Source organism: Colobus angolensis, unplaced genomic scaffold (assembly GCF_000951035.1).
Source record: "Colobus angolensis palliatus isolate OR3802 unplaced genomic scaffold, Cang.pa_1.0 Scaffold65, whole genome shotgun sequence".
Lineage (NCBI taxonomy): Eukaryota > Metazoa > Chordata > Mammalia > Primates > Cercopithecidae > Colobus > Colobus angolensis.
Genome location: NW_012120154.1, coordinates 3,451,564 through 3,466,715, shown reverse-complemented (window position 1 = coordinate 3,466,715; position 15,152 = coordinate 3,451,564). Strand labels below are relative to the sequence as shown.

Here is a 15,152-nt window from a genome sequence, read left to right as displayed (position 1 = left end):
TTTAGTTTCTAAGTAAGATCTCAAGGCATTATCTGTTTATTTCTAAGTTATGTACATGTTCTACTATGCTCAACATGCACAAAGTAGAAGTTTTAAAATAATGAGAGTAAACTTAAAAAAAGAAATAAGTGGGCCGGATGAGGTGGCTCATGCCTGTAATCCCAGCACTTTTGGAGGCTGAGGCAGGAGAATCACTTGAGGCCAGGAGTTCAAGACCAGCTTGGCCAACATAGCGAAACCCTATCTCTACTAAAAATACAAGAAATTAGCTGGGTGTGGTGGTATCCCAGCTACTCGGGAGGCTGAGACAGGATAGCTTGAACCTGGGGTGCGGAGGTTGCAGTGAGCCGAGATCGTGCCATTGCACTCCAGCCTGGGCAGCAAGAGCAAGACTCTGTCTCTGAAGAAACAAACAGACAAACAAACAAATAGAAATAAGCACTTAGATTCTCCTTCTGTGCCCCACTGGGTAATTTTATGTTCCCCTTGGGGTGTCCCAGCCGTCTCCGAAGACTCCTGGGCTGTGATAGGGACTTGGGGGATGGTGCCTCCAGAGTGGTTTTCCCAGACAGCAGTGGGTCTGGCAGGGGACCTAGTCATAGAAGGCATTTGTTTATCAGCACACGTCACTGCGCGCCCGTCTCACCTACACCTGGCGCTGGGACGCTGGGGAGAAGAGATCCAGCATCTGCTCTTTCAGGCTACAAGGCCTGAAAACTGTTTCTTAAAATCTATGAAAAGGTCTTCCTTATAAAACTGTGCAGGACTGGTGCTTTTTTTTTTTCCCCCAATAAGTTTGTGTGTGTGGTAAAATATATGTAGCCTAAAATTTCCCATATTAACTATATTATTAAGTGTACAGTTTTGTGGCACTGGGTGCATTCATATTGTGGTGCAACCATTACCACCATCCATCCACAGAACTTTTTGTCTTCCCAGACTGAAACTCTATGCCCATTAAACACTAACTCCCTTACCTCCAGCCCCTGGAGATCCCCATTCTACTTTCTGTCTCTATGATTTTTTTTTTTTCCTTTTTTCTCTTTGGGATGGAGTCTTGCTCTGTCGCCCAGGCTGGAATGCAGAGGTGCGATCTCAGCTCACTGCAACCTCTGCCTCCAGGGTTCAAGTGATTCCCCTGCCTCAGCCTCTCGAGTAGCTGGGACTACAGGTGCACACCACCACACCTGGCTATTTTTTTTTTTTTTTGAGACAGATTCTCACTCTGTCACCCAGGCTGGAGTGTAATGGCGTGATCTCAGCTCACTGCAACCTCCTCCTCCCACTTTCCAGCGATTCTCCTGCCTCAGCCTCCTGAGTAGCTGGGATTATAGGTGCCCATCACTATGCCTGGCTAATTTTTTGTATTTTTAGTAGAGACTCTGTCACCCAGGCTGGAGTGTAATGGCGTGATCTCAGCTCACTGCAACCTCCTCCTCCCACTAGTGATTCTCCTGCCTCAGCCTCCCGAGTAGCTGGGATTACAGGTGCCCATCACTATGCCTGGCTAATTTTTTGTATTTTTAGTAGAGACAGGGTTTCACCATGTTGGCCAGGCTGGTCTCAAACTCCGGACCTCCGGTGATCCATCTGCCTTGGCTTCCCAAAGTGCTGGGATTACAGGCGTGAGCCACCGTGCCTGGCCCTGTCTCTATGATTTTGACTACTCTAGGGACCTCAGAAAAATGGAATCATATATATTTGTTCTTTCATTTCTAGTTTATTTCACTCAGCATAATGTCTTCAAGTTTCGTCTATGTTATGGCATGTGTCAGAGTTTCCTTCCTTTTTATGGCTGAATAATAAATTATATGGATATAGCACATTTTGTTTATTCACTTATTGATGGGCATTTGGGTTGTTTCTACTTTGGGCTATTACGAATGATGCTGCTATGAACACGTGTGGTCAGATTTCTGTTTGAGCCCCTGCTTTCAATTCCTGGTGCCTTTTATAGAGCAAATTCTTTGACAAGTTTTCCTTGGTTTTGGGTCTTAGGGATCACGGTTTTGTAAGTTACAGCATGCTGAGAGGACTGTAACATGTTTGTGGGGGCACAAGGCATTATGGGGGTGCAGGAAGGCAGGGGCAGGAACAAACGTGGGAAGGACTGACACTTGGTGCTGACTGAGAATGCCCCAGGCAGACCAGGTCTAGGAGGTGGGGGTGCAATCCATGCAGGTGCAGAGGGTCAGGGGAAGGTGGTGCATCTGAGGGTGTGATTTGAGAGGATGATTTGGTCTGGCCGAAGTGCAGGGAACCAAGGAGGCTGGCAGTGGAAGAGGACTGGACAGAGTGGTGCAGAGACTCTGCCTGCTCCTGCAGGGTAGGCAGGACCCTGGAAGGGTCGTGCAGGATACTGTGGACCATGCAGAGGAGTCCATGGAGGGAAGAGGACCTGGAGGGAAGAGGAAGCCATGGAGATCCTTAGTAGTAGAGGGGAGGGTCTTGCTTCACCCCAGGGACTGGCTCAACCATTGGTGCCACCTTGCATCAGGGATGCCTGGGATGTCAGGGAAGCCAGGTGGAGCTGAGGCCTCCACCCCACAGCAGATTTCTCCTTTCTTGGCGTCTCCAGGCCTCTTGGAGGTCCCTTCCGTCTCCTGGTGTCCTGGTCCCCCTAGGCAGCTTCATATATTTGACCTCTTCATATATTTGACCATTTCAAGGCTTAGCTCAGTCTCCCTCCCAAGAGGTGTTCCCAAATGTGGTCCCTTCACGGTGACATAGGTGCACTCACTTGCTCACACACACACAGGCACTCATGTACTCGCACAACAAACACACACAGATGCACTTGCAATCACAGCACTCATGCACATACACACATGCAATTATACACACAATCACAACACTCACACGTACACACACACACAGTTGTACACAATCGTAATACACATGCATACACATGCCCACAACTCACAGGTACACATGTGCACACACTGATTCATACACACACGTACTCAAAGACACAATCACAAACACACATTCACACTCACAGCCCCAACATTCACACATTTCCTGACAGCCCCTCCTTGTTTCCTTGCCCACGCCCTTCTCCCATCTCTCTCATTTCCAGACTTCTCTGGGGGCTGGAATACATAGTGCTGAGACCCTCCTGGGCACTGGCCCACAGCCTAGGCTCTTTCAGCATCTCCTCCCACTGACTACTGCCGACAGTCCTGCTGGGTGGATATCATCACCCCATTGTACAGATGCACAAACTGAGCCCAGGTTGCTGATGGTCTCACCCGAGCTGAACACCCAAGCTGGGCACTCAATCTGCACCCTCTTTTGGGCACTTTTCATGGCCAGTATGGTGTTGTTTCCTACGTGTGAAACTCACTTCACCAAGTTCACATCCTCCCCAGGGCTGGGACTGTCTCTTCTCCCTCCTGTCTTCTACATGGGATGGACTCAGGAGCGTTCAACAGATGCTCTAAAATCAATGACTCTGAATCTAGAAGTCAACCGGGTGGCTCTCAGGAGCCACCGCTGTGTCCTCGTGCAGTTCCTTCTGCCCGGACTGTCCCCATCCCACCGTCAGACTCACCTTTCAGGGCCTAGCCTTGGAGCCCCTCCTCGAAAATCCTTCCCCACCCCGTCTTCTCCTCCCCTGTGTTTGGTTGCGAGGGGCAGACCTGTGTTTGGTTGCAGTGCTCTTCTCTGTGGGACTCTTGGTACACTTGTTTGTTTACCCATCTGTCTCCCCCATAGGACAGGGAGTTCCTTGGGGACAGGGCTGTGTCTGATTCATCTTTGGGAGCCCAGAGATGCTCCCAGGGTCCACAGAGAGCAGACTCCTGGAGAATGTGCTCCTCAGAGGGCCCTGGAATCTTCCTGTCATGCACTTGGGTTTCAATTTGCCGAGTAAGACAGACTCTGCTGCCTGCTCTTGGGAGAAGGTTTTGGTGGAGGACTCTCCTCAGGTGCCCCTGCCTGGATTCCCCCTTGCCCCAGAAGACTGGCCTTCAGATGCCTGGCAGGCGGACACCAGGTTGGGGAGGAGGCAGTGCTCAGTTGGTGCCTTGAGCACTGAAACACTGAGTAGGCAGCTTCTGAGCAGAACACTCAGTTTCCCTCTCTCGCTCCTGCCCAGGGCAGCTGGCTTGCTTGACCCAAGCATGGACAAGTGAGAACAGATGAAAGAAGCCAACAGACCCAGGACCCAGCCCTTTCTCTGCCACCAGCCAGCCCTCACTCTGCTGTGTGACCTGAGGCCAGGCAAACCACCTCTCTGGGCCTCAGTTTCCCCGTCTGTAACACCAGGGCCAGTCTCCTTGATCCCAGGGCCCTCCCCAGCTGTGCCCTTCTGCAACTGTGAGACTCTGAGAGCAGAGGAGGGAAGGCGGGATGGCCCCTCTTTCCCCACCGCCTCTCTCTGTCCCCCAGGGTCACCCCAAAGCCGCCCCCTCCCCCGGCTCCCTGGAACTTCCCTGCAGCTGCAGGCCTGGTGAGACAATTGGGTGTTTTAGAGAAATACATTTTTGGGCTAATTTGCCATGCATAAGTGTTTCTCTTACCCTTTAAAGGCAGAGAACAAAGAGGCCTTTCTGTGCCCAGGCAGGCTGCTGGGGAGGGGACGCAGCTGTACTGGGCTGGCGACCCTCCTCCCTCCCCCCATCCCTGCGAGCGCCCCACCACACCGCCCACCGCCCCCCAGAAGAGACAGCCCGGACTTTCCCAGCCTCCCCCAGTCTCCTACCCCGGCTGCCTCTGAGGCTCCTCTGGCCCCTGCCTTGCCCCAGCCTCCCCTCCCAGCTGCCCCAGGCAAGAGGGAAAGTGTGTGTGGGTGGGTGGATGGACAGGGAGGGGCGTGCATGGAGAGACAGCAGCTTTCCATGTGGCCCGGGTGGCGAGGCTCACTGGATGGTGATGGCCTGCGGGGTGTGTGTCTATGTCCCTAAGGACTGTACGGTGTGTCACGGGGTGTGGGGTGGCATGGGGTGCAGGATGGTGTCAGTCCTCAGGTGACTCATTAGCATCTAGGGGGATACAGGTGGTCCATTCATTCATTCATTCATTCGTCAACTCGTCTCTACTGAGTTCCTCCGACCTGCAGACCTCAGAAAGCTCCCATGCTGGGTGAGGGGCACCTGTAGTTCTAGGAAAGCATGCTGAGTTCGTGTTCCTCTCAGGGGATGTGACCTGTGGGAGGGGTTGCATGGACAAAGGTGTAGAGACGTGAAATGGAGGTGTGTCACCCATGTGGGGCGGGGGTCAAGAGCAGCCCAAGGAGGTCTCTGTCCTTCTGTGCTCAGTGGGAGTGGTCCTGAAGCTGGTGACTTCCGCAGCATGTCCTCCTTGGCCACAGGTCACTGTCCACACCTTTGCCCAGGCCATTCCTTCCACCGGGAACTCCCTCCTCTCGCTGTGCTGTTGTTCTGAGACCACATCTGGCCTCATGTGGGGCCCCTCACAGCTCCCAATCTTCCTCCATCAGGGCTTGGCCCCTCAACCGTCCTCATTTGCTCCTGCAGCACACCCAGAAACAAATGCTCATACGCACGCGTGCACACATACATTTCCCCGCCTCCACCACCCCAGGCCTGTGAGCAGCCCGCTCCCTGTCTACCCCTCCCCATTCTCATGAACTCCTCGGTGTCTTCCCCAGCACCCAGCACAGCGCGGGCTCATAGGCAAGGACACTGGACACCCCCTCCACACTTATAACAGCAGTCGCCAATGTTTATTGAGCCCTTACTGCATGCCACAATGTAGTGGACATCAAATGCATTTCATCATAACCACCTTACAAGGTGGCACTATTACCCGCTGCTATGTTCTAGAGAGCAAAACTGAGATATAGAGAGGTTAGGATTTTGCTAAAGATCATCCAGCTAGCTCTTAGGGGAGGAGGCGCCACAGTCTGGGTTGTAAGCCATCGTATCTGCATTGCCGAGAGCCCCCGCTCCCTGGAGCCTTCTGGGATGTCCTGGCCACTGACCGCCTCTTTTGACATCCCAAAGCTTGTTCTGTGTGTTCCCTGACTACACTGTGTGCATGAGAGACAGAGAGAGACTGCATTAGAGATGCAGGAGGTCACCACATGAGAACAGTGGGGACCTGGATGATTTAGACAGAGACACAGAGCCAGGGTTGGAGGCTGTGTGGGCTGCTTTCCTGCTGCACGGCGATGCCTCAGGGTGGGGAGTTTCAAGACTGACAAGGCATTGGGAGCCCCTTCTCACAGCCCCACATGGTCTCCCCTGCGGTCAACACAACTGGATGGCACATGGACAACTCCCTGTGCTCCAAATGTCAGTGCAAGGCGACTGATACGGGGGCTCATGACCCTCTGTGCCTGTGCATGCATGTGTGTGTGTGTGTGCATGTATGTGTGTGCATACGTGTGTGCATGTGTGTGTGCAGTGTGCTCACACATGCACATACATCTGTCTCTAGGTGTGCTTGGGAGATAGAGAAGAAAGCAGAAATTGGGAAAGGACAGCGGCCACATAGCCACTGTGTCCCTCTGTGGGATGGGGAGGAAGGGGCAGCAGCCTGTCCCACTCACACTCCTGCATACACACCCTCTGAAGGTCTGAGTGAAATAGGCAGAGAATGGGATGTGGCTGTTTGTCCTGGAGGCTTGAGGGGACCCCCCCCAACCAACCTGCACTGTGATAGGCAGGCAGCTCCCAGGCTTGTCTGAACAGGAACTCTGCCAACTCTCCAAAGGCCCCGCAAGCCCCGGCCACTCCATTACAGCCCATTGATGGGCACTTATGGGTGTTGACTGTGCATCAGGCTGGTGAGCAAGGCCTGGGGTGGGCAGGAGAGGCCTCTGCCCTTTCAGAGGAGTCCAGTCTGAGAGAAGAGAGCACCCTGAAAATGGAGTTCAGGGGTCTGAGGAGAGACTGCTGTGGTCTGCAGGGTGAGGTGGTGCTGGTGAAGGCAGCCGAGGAAGGGGCGTCACCCACCGGAACGCTTGAAGCTTAGGGAAAGAGACTTGAAGATTAGAGATGGATAAGGAGTGGAGGATATCACAGAATCCCAGAATGGGAGAGGCAGAATGTCTTTGGAAATGACCCCGTCTAAGTCTGGCTTATCCAGAGGGAAGAACTGAGGCCCAAGGATAGTGGAGGATGACTTGGCTGACAGTGATGGAGTCATTTCAAGTTAGTTCAGCAAGCACCTCCTAAGCCTGTTGGGCACCAGCCTGAGGATTAAGCCTTAAATAAGGCTCCGTCTCCACTGGCTGTGGTATAGTGGGATGATAGACAGACAGATAAGCGCTACCCTGTGCCATGAGTGCAATGATCAGTGTGCGCAGGGCACAGGGGCAAGAGGGTAATGGAGGACTTCCAACTGGGCAAGACCTCTCAATGGAGGCAGCACCTGGGTTGGGTTTTGAAGGATGCAGAGGAGTTTGAGACTGATCACAGAATGAAGGGATTGGTTTCCAGGTAACCTGGATGGTTCAAGTTGGTTTCTGTTTTTGCTACCTGTGAAGCAGTGACCAGTCTGTCCTCCATTAACACCCCATTATCTGGGAGACTGCAAGCAAGCTAGGGAAGGCAGGGGATTTCGGGGTGTCTCTGTCCTGAGGCAGAGGATTGGATGCAGGGTTTCCCAGGGTCTTGGCCTTCACCAAGGCACCACCAGGTCAGTCCTGGTTGTGAAGCCTTCATCCAAGCTCCCTCCCATTTGGCCAAGAAACATTGATTGAACACCAATTGTGAATGAGCCTTGCAGGCTGGAGACGATTTCAAGAGGCAGAGTTGGGGGAAAGGCATTTTGGGAAAAGGGAATAGCATGAGCAAAGGTGCGGGTGTCACAGCAGCAGGAAACTAAGGAAGCAAGGGCCTTTTCGGCAAGCATCATCTGTTCTTGTTTGGCTCAATCATGGGGGCACCAAGGGAACAGTCAAGATACAGTTGGGAAGATTGCCTGGGCCTGACGCTGGGGCTGGGAAGCCCAGGGGAGGAGTTTGGACTTTCACTGGTGGCAAGTGGGAGATATCAATGGATTCTGAGCAAGAAGGACTCCCCCAAGATCCCTAGATAGGGCCGGGAGTTTGAGAGAACCCAGAAGCCTCCTGGGGAGCCAGGAGACAGGCCCTCTGGACAGTCATGTGCTGGTAAAAATGCTTCACAACCAGCTCTGTCTGTGGGAATGGGAGACACAGAGATAGACTGCCAGTTTTCATATAAAAACTCCCATCAGGGCAGGCTCAAAGCTTCCAAGGTAATATCAACTGGCTTTGAAGATTCCAGAGACTTTCACAGTTGGCTCTCGGAAGCCAGTGTGAGCTGACTCCAGCACACTGCCACACCCTGGGTTATAAACTGTATTTGCCCAAGACTGCTAGTGCTCAACCCTCCTTCTCCCCTGATCACTCCCATGGTGCCCTGCAAACCGGAGCCCAAGGATAGAAAAGTGCTCTGTGGTTTGTCCGAGCTCAGGGGACCGCCATGGTCTGAGACTCCAGGCCTGCGGGTCTGAGCCTTAGCTCAGCTGCTTATACACTGGGTGATTCAGGCACACCCTCACTTCTCTGGGGTGATTTGCTTTGCAGGGTCGCTGCCACAATAAGAAGAGGCCACGCAGGGAGGAGGTGTGGGTGGGAGCAGGGTTGTGCTGGGAAGGCCTGGGGAGCGTGGGCAGTGGTTCCCAGGGATCAGTAACAGGCCCTCTCCCACCCTACCCCCAGCTCAGTCGCTGGGCAAATCCATCAGATCAGTCTGCTGTCACCAGTAGGGGGTGGGAAAGGCAGGGTCTGTGAAATGAGGGGTCCTGGGACAGGATGAGGGCCAGAAGAGGTGAGAGGGCCTGGGCAAGAGGTAAGGAGGCGGGCTGCAGAACACCAGCACCTCAGACCCTGCCGATGGAAAAACGGGTCTTGGTAAGTGTCAGTGTCGCCACCTCCCTCCTTGTCCCTTAGGAAACTCCTATTCCTCCATCAGGCCTCAGCTCCTGCATACCTCTTCCAAGACGCAGGGGTTAAGAGTGAGAGTTTGGGTGTCATTCCATCTGCGGGGCCCTGGACAATCTGCTTCATCTTTTTCAAACTCATCTGTAAAATGGGGACAGTAATACCACAGAGCCTGCAGGATGGTTGCAAGGATTAAATGAAATGCTCTTGGCATGGAGGAGCCTGCTTCTGACAACAGGGATGCCCTCGTTCCTTTGCTACTTCCCCCACCCACATCCCCCCACAAAGTAGGCTTGGTCCTCTGAGTCTCCACCACACCATCCTCTTAGCCCAGGTAGTAATTACAGTCATGTCTGTCTCCTCCATGGAACAGTGAGCCCCTAAGTGTGGGGACTGGGTCTGATTCACCACCAGGTCCCCAGCGCCCAGTGCAGGACCTGGGAAGGCACGGACTTCACACCCTGTGTCACTGTCCAGGTCCTCACCAGCACCAAGACCCTGTCCCAGGCGCTCGATGTCACAGGTGTCCCGGCTGAGTGGCAGCTCCTCACTCAGCCTCCACTTCCTCACGTGTGACCCTGGTGACCTCTGAAGGTTGCTTCCCGCCTGAAAATGCTGTGAGTCCATGTCTCAAACCCACATCACCATCCTGCCCCCAGACCAACCCCTCCCCACTTCCCTGCCCCATCAACAGCCCCACTGTTCTCCAGTGACCCAGGCATGAGGCTTCGGAGTCATTTTTGACTCATCCATCCCCTTCATCCCCTATGGCTAGTCATCAGCCACAGTTTTTCCTTCAAAACACATCCGTAGTCCCCTCCCCAACATTCTAGTCCCCTCTGTCTTGGCCTCCGCTTTGGTCTGAAGTCTGGAGATTTTGTCTACTTTCTTTTCTTTTTTGGAGACAGAGTCTTGCTCTGTGGCCAGGTTGGAGTGATCTCGGCTCACTGTAGCCTCAACCTCCTGGGCTTAAGTGATCCTCCCACTTCAGCCTTCCAAATAGCTGGAAGCATAGGCACAAGCCACCACACCCAGCTAATTTTTAAATTTTTTGTAGAGACAGGGTCTCACTCTGTTGCCCAGGCAGGTCTTGAACTCCTGATCTCAAGCAATTCTCTCACCTTGGCCTCCCAAAGTGCCGGGGTTACAGGTGTGAACCACTGCACCACACCTGGCCTGATTTTGTCCATTTTCTAACTTGCCAGTGGCCCCTCACCTTCCACCATGGCCATCTTCCCAGGAGAGCTCTGGAGTTCCACTATTATGGTCCTCCCAAAAACGTGCAACGGGTACCTGACAGGGGAAACTGCCTCACACCCATCACCTGCCCCTGCATCTATCAGTCAGGAGCCGAGCTGCTGCCTCGAGGCTGAGTGTGCCCAGGAGAGACCGGGGTCTCTGCCCACAATCGGGCACACAGTCCACTGAGGCCTGCTATTCCTTAGGCCTAGCACCGGGCATGGGGCAGGGAAACCAGGATGCTTGAGGCACAGGCCCTGTCCACACCCTGAGACACGGATGGATGATGTCACACCGACACAGTGTGCTATAGGAACCTACGTGGGGTGGCAGTCACCCCTCACGCTGCCCGGAATCAGGACGTGTCACAGGTGATGGACAGTCGAGCTGGGTCTTGAGGAACAAGCAGGAGTTCTGTGGAGAGGGTGCTTCAGCAAGGAAGCTGCCTGGATGCGCTGTTACGAAGGCCTGCAGGGGCAGGTGGGGTGGCCACCGTGGGAGGCAGGGAGGCCAAGCTGAGAAGGGTTCCGTGGGCCGCTGGTCAGAGGTGAGCTGCCTATGGAATCCCTTACTGCCGTCCGTAATTCATGTCCCCCACAGGGAGCTGGCTTCCCCAGCCTGGGAAGCAATGCCTCCCTGTAAACATCAGAGCAGCCGTCTGCGAGCCATCCTTGAGCCCAGGAAGTTGAGGCTGCAGTGAGTCATGATCGCGATACCGTACTCCAGCCTGGGCCCCAGAGTGAGACCCTGTCTTAAAAAAAAAAAAAAAAGGAAAGGCCGGGCGTGGTGGCTCACGCCTGTAATCCCAGCACTTTGGGAGGCCGAGGTGGGCGGATCACGAGGTCAGGAGATCGAGACCATCCTGGCTAACAAGGTGAAACCCCGTCTCTACTAAAAATACAAAAAATTAGCCGGGCGTGGTGGCGGGCGCCTGCAGTCCCAGCTACTCGGGAGGCTGAGGCAGGAGAATGGCGTGAACCCAGGAGGTGGAGCTTGCGGTGAGCCGAGATCGCGCCACTGCACAGAGCTGCCCTCCCTACTTACCTTTCTTCGCCACCCTTTTCAGGTGGACGGGGCATGGCTTATCACTCCCATTTTACAGATGAGGACTCTGAGACCTACAGAGAGAAGGCGCTTGCCCAGGGTGGCCAGCTAGGCTTTGGTAGAGCCAGGCCTGGAATTTGCCTGGCCCCGGACCCCAGAGTCTAGAGGTTGCAGGGAGGCTCAAGCTTGGTTACTCAGTCCCTCTGGGGTAGGGCTGGTTCTGGGGTAGGGCTGGTTCCGTAGGACCAGATGGGGCAACAGACAGGCCCAACTGCTGGGAACCCCAGGACCAATCACCGGTGCCCATGGAACCTCGCCAAGGCAAGCGCTGCTGGGCTGGCACAGCCTCTGAGGCCAAGCCTGTTCCCCAAGTGCAGTGGGGTTTGGGGGATGGGATCTGGCCCCGGGGGAGCGGGAGGGACTGGGTGGCGGATTTGTGTTTCCACTTGATTTCCTCAGTTGTTTTCCAAGAGCGGTGGCAGGATCCTGAGGGGAGGGGCGGAGGTGGGGAAGCCACCGGAAGGCGCCAGGGCCCCGCTGCCTGTCCCCCATGTGACTCTGCTGACTGACGACAGTGCCGCGTGGAAGGGCCTCGAGGCTTCCGTCCTGTGCTCGCTGGGCGAGGGTGTGACGTGGACGAGGGCACTGGGCCCGCACTGGGTGACTCCTCGTGACCCATGCTGACTCTAAGTCTGCTGCCCACTTGGGGCCCCAACCCCTTTGATTCTGGGAGTCAAGAGAGGCTGTGACTGCCGCTGACCCCTATTCCCTGCACCATCCCAGGGGTCAAGCGGCTGGGGCTGAACCCGGACAGGGCAGGGGTGCCCCAAAACCTAGGGCTTGGCATGGCCACTTGGGTCCTCCCGACTCCCCTTGTCAGCCCCTTCCGCCTCCCCTTCTGCCTCCTCTGGTCCCACCGTTTCAGCCTTACTGCCTCACCACCACCATCTGTCCCTCAGCTCCGCAGGCCTGTCCACCCTGCTCCTCGTCCCCACTGGTGGTCTTTGCCGCCTTCCAGGGCTGCCCCAGCCTCTCACTGGGCCTTGGGCCACAGTCTTTTCCCTTCCATGCACCCCTGCGTCCCAGGCCTGGCAGCCTCCCCAGGCCTGTCACAGAGGAGTGGGGTCAGCCACTCCTGGCTTCAGAATCTGCTTGGCCACTTCCTGACCGCGTGGCGGCAGCCAGGTCCCAACCCTTCTCTGGGCTCCAGCTTCCTCCTCTGAGAAGCGGGGGAGGGAATAATGCCAAACCAGCGACCTCCTGCACCGGCTGTAAGGAGACCGCAGTGCCCGGCACAGGGCGGTGTGGGGAGGCAGCTGAAGAGCTCAAAGGAGAGCCAGGCCACTTAGAGTTGGCATCCCAGCGCTGACACCAGCCGTGCAGCCCTGGACCTCTCTCTGAGCCTCAATGTCCCCCTCTGTAAAATGGGGATAATAATAGCAGCTTCCCCTTGGGACAGAATGAACTAATCCCAGGGGAGACCTGTCAGCCTGGGCTTTCTGGAGGGAGTTGTGCCTGCGCAGCTCGGAACAATGAGTCAGAAGCAGCCAGCAGAGACACTGAGCGGAGCGCACTGGAGGTGGGGGCAGGGCTTGAGCAGAGGCCAGAGGAGAAACCAGATGGGAGCTTTCGGCCCGGGGCTGGGAGTGGTGGGAGGTGAGACCTGGGGCCCTGGCCTAGGACGAGCTGGGGCTTTCCAGGAGCCCACCCCAGCCTCCCCACCCCACCTTGCTAGCCAGGGGGCTGACATCCCTCCCCGGTCCCCAAGCAGATTCCCTTGTGCTGGTGTTGGTCCTTCCACCTACAAGCTCTCCCCGCACCTCTTGGCCTCTGCAAATCCTGCCCATCCCTCCATAACACACACAGTGTGGGTCTTCCTTCTTCCAGGAAGCCTTCCCTGCTCTCTGCCACAGCCATCTCTCTCTCCCCCTCTGTCTCTGCCTCTCTCGGTCTCACACCCTTCTGTGGCATCGCCTGTGACATGAACTCACCACGGTGGGTTATTCTGTAAATGCTGCACGTCTGAAGCCCATTAACTGTTAACAACAGGAGCCTCTGAGGGCTTTACACCCAGACTGGTGTGTGTATACCCCTCACCTTGCCTGATTCTCAGCACCATCCTATGGGACCAGAGGGATAAGCCCATTTGACAGATGAGGATGCTGAGGCCTAACAGGCCAAGGGGCGGCTGCCCAAGGGTCTATAGCAAGTCAGTGGGGCAAGTGGGAATCAGGGGTCGCTCTTCCCTTCCCAGGGCAGGGGGCCTAGCGGGAGCACGTTTCCTTTCTGTTCATCTGCAATCCCTCGGTCTATCCTGCTTCTGTCCTCGGGGCCATACAGCCTCCCTCTCCTGCCCACCGGCCTCTCTGCCATCTGAAACCCCCTGCTACTGTCACCACTTTCTGCATGACTGCCCCACCTCACTCTCCAGGTGCTGCCTGACACCCGCAGACAGTTCATATGCATCTGCTTCATAACCATGGCTGAACTGAGGCACCCGCCAGGCCACTGGGAGCGGCAGAAGAACAGGGGAAGCCCTGGTGGGAGCGGGTGGGAGGTGCTGTCCCTTCCCAGCTGGGTGACCATGAGTTGCAGCCTCATGTCTCAGAGCCCCCTTCCTATCCCCGAAGGGCAAGCTGCCTTCTTTTGATGCACCCGCAAAGCTCCAGGGTGGGTTTGGTTTTATTGATGAGGAAACTGAGGCCCTGGGAGGCCAGGAACCAGCCTGAGGTCAGAGGTGAGGCACTGAGCCCCTGTTTTTCTTGTTTTTTGAGACAGTCTCGCTCTGTTGCCCAGGTTGGAGTGCAGTGGTGGGATCTTGGCTCAATGAACCTCTGCCTCCCGGGTTCAAGCAATTATCTATCCTGCCTCAGCCTCCCACGTAGCTGGGATTACAGGCGTCTGCCACCACACCTGGTTAAGTTTTTGTATTTTTAGTAGAGACGGCGTTTCGCCATGTTGACCGGGCTGGTCTCAAACTCCTGACCTCAGGTGATCCAGCTGCCTCAGCCTCCCAAAGTGCAGGCGTGAGCTTCTGCGCCCAGCCGAGCCCCTACTTTTCTAGTCCATTTGCTGATGGTCATGACACCATGAGGTTGGTGGGGCAGGGAATGCCCTCAGAGTCCTTTGAGAAGCTTTAAAAATTCCCCCAAGAAGAGGCTTCCTTCTGTGCAACCAGGACGTCCACAGGTAAGTTTCCCCTTCAGGGGCCTGGAACCCCCCATTAGTGAACTGCCCTCAGGGGCAAGGCTGCTCTCCTTAGGAACCTATGCTAGATGAACAGGCCCATTCTTGGCACATACTAGATGCTCAGTAAACACTTACTGAAAGAATGATTTGGGTCTCATTTAGGAGGGGTGGACAACAGGGGAGGAGTGGCTGCAAGGGATGGGAGAGGGGGTAAGGAGGGCTGCAGCCAAGGCCTGTGGGTCTCTCAGTTTCTGACCTTGACCTCCAGAGAGTCCTGTTGCGATGGAGCTCAGACCACACCATCCCCTGCTTAAAGCCCCAACGGGCCTTCCCTCCAGCGTTCAGAGCTAGGCCCTCCAACCCCATGTGTCTGACTCCCTTTCCCACACACTGGCCTCCTGGCTGTTCCTAAACTCAACAGCACATTCCCTCTCAGGCCTTTCATGCTGTTGCCACTGGCTGGAATATTCTTTCCCCAGATATCTTCCTCTCTTCTTTCAGATCTTTGTCAAAAGTCATACTCTGGCAGGGGTCTTCTCTGACCACCATGTCTAACATAACACCCCTCCCATCTGTCTCCACCTTTACCCTGCTTTGTTTTTCATTCTGGAACTCACGGCTGCCTGATGTTAGCTTGTAGGTTTACTTGTATACTGCCCATCTTCCTGAGGAAAGAGGAGAATATCTGCTCTGTGAGGGCAAGCTGGTCTGTTATGTCCACTGCTGTAGCCCCAGAGCTGGAACAGTGCTGGGCACATGGCCAGTGCTCAATCAGTGTTTGTGGAAGGAAGGAAGGAAGGAA

General features: G+C 55.2%; 1 protein-coding gene across 2 annotated transcripts in view; it reads left to right on the top strand.

The window, feature by feature from the left end:
• Positions 1–15,152, top strand: part of POLR2F (polymerase (RNA) II (DNA directed) polypeptide F) — a 101,317-nt gene that overhangs the window by 80,976 nt on the left and 5,189 nt on the right. The window contains exon 5 of one of the 2 annotated variants that reach the window (XM_011964253.1): positions 3,080–3,264. The exons of the other annotated variant lie outside the window; for it this stretch is intronic. Coding sequence (XP_011819643.1) covers positions 3,080–3,167 — 88 coding nt within the window. The 3' untranslated portion in view covers positions 3,168–3,264. Of the gene's footprint in view, positions 1–3,079; positions 3,265–15,152 lie in introns of those variants that run through there. 2 annotated transcript variants of the gene reach the window in all.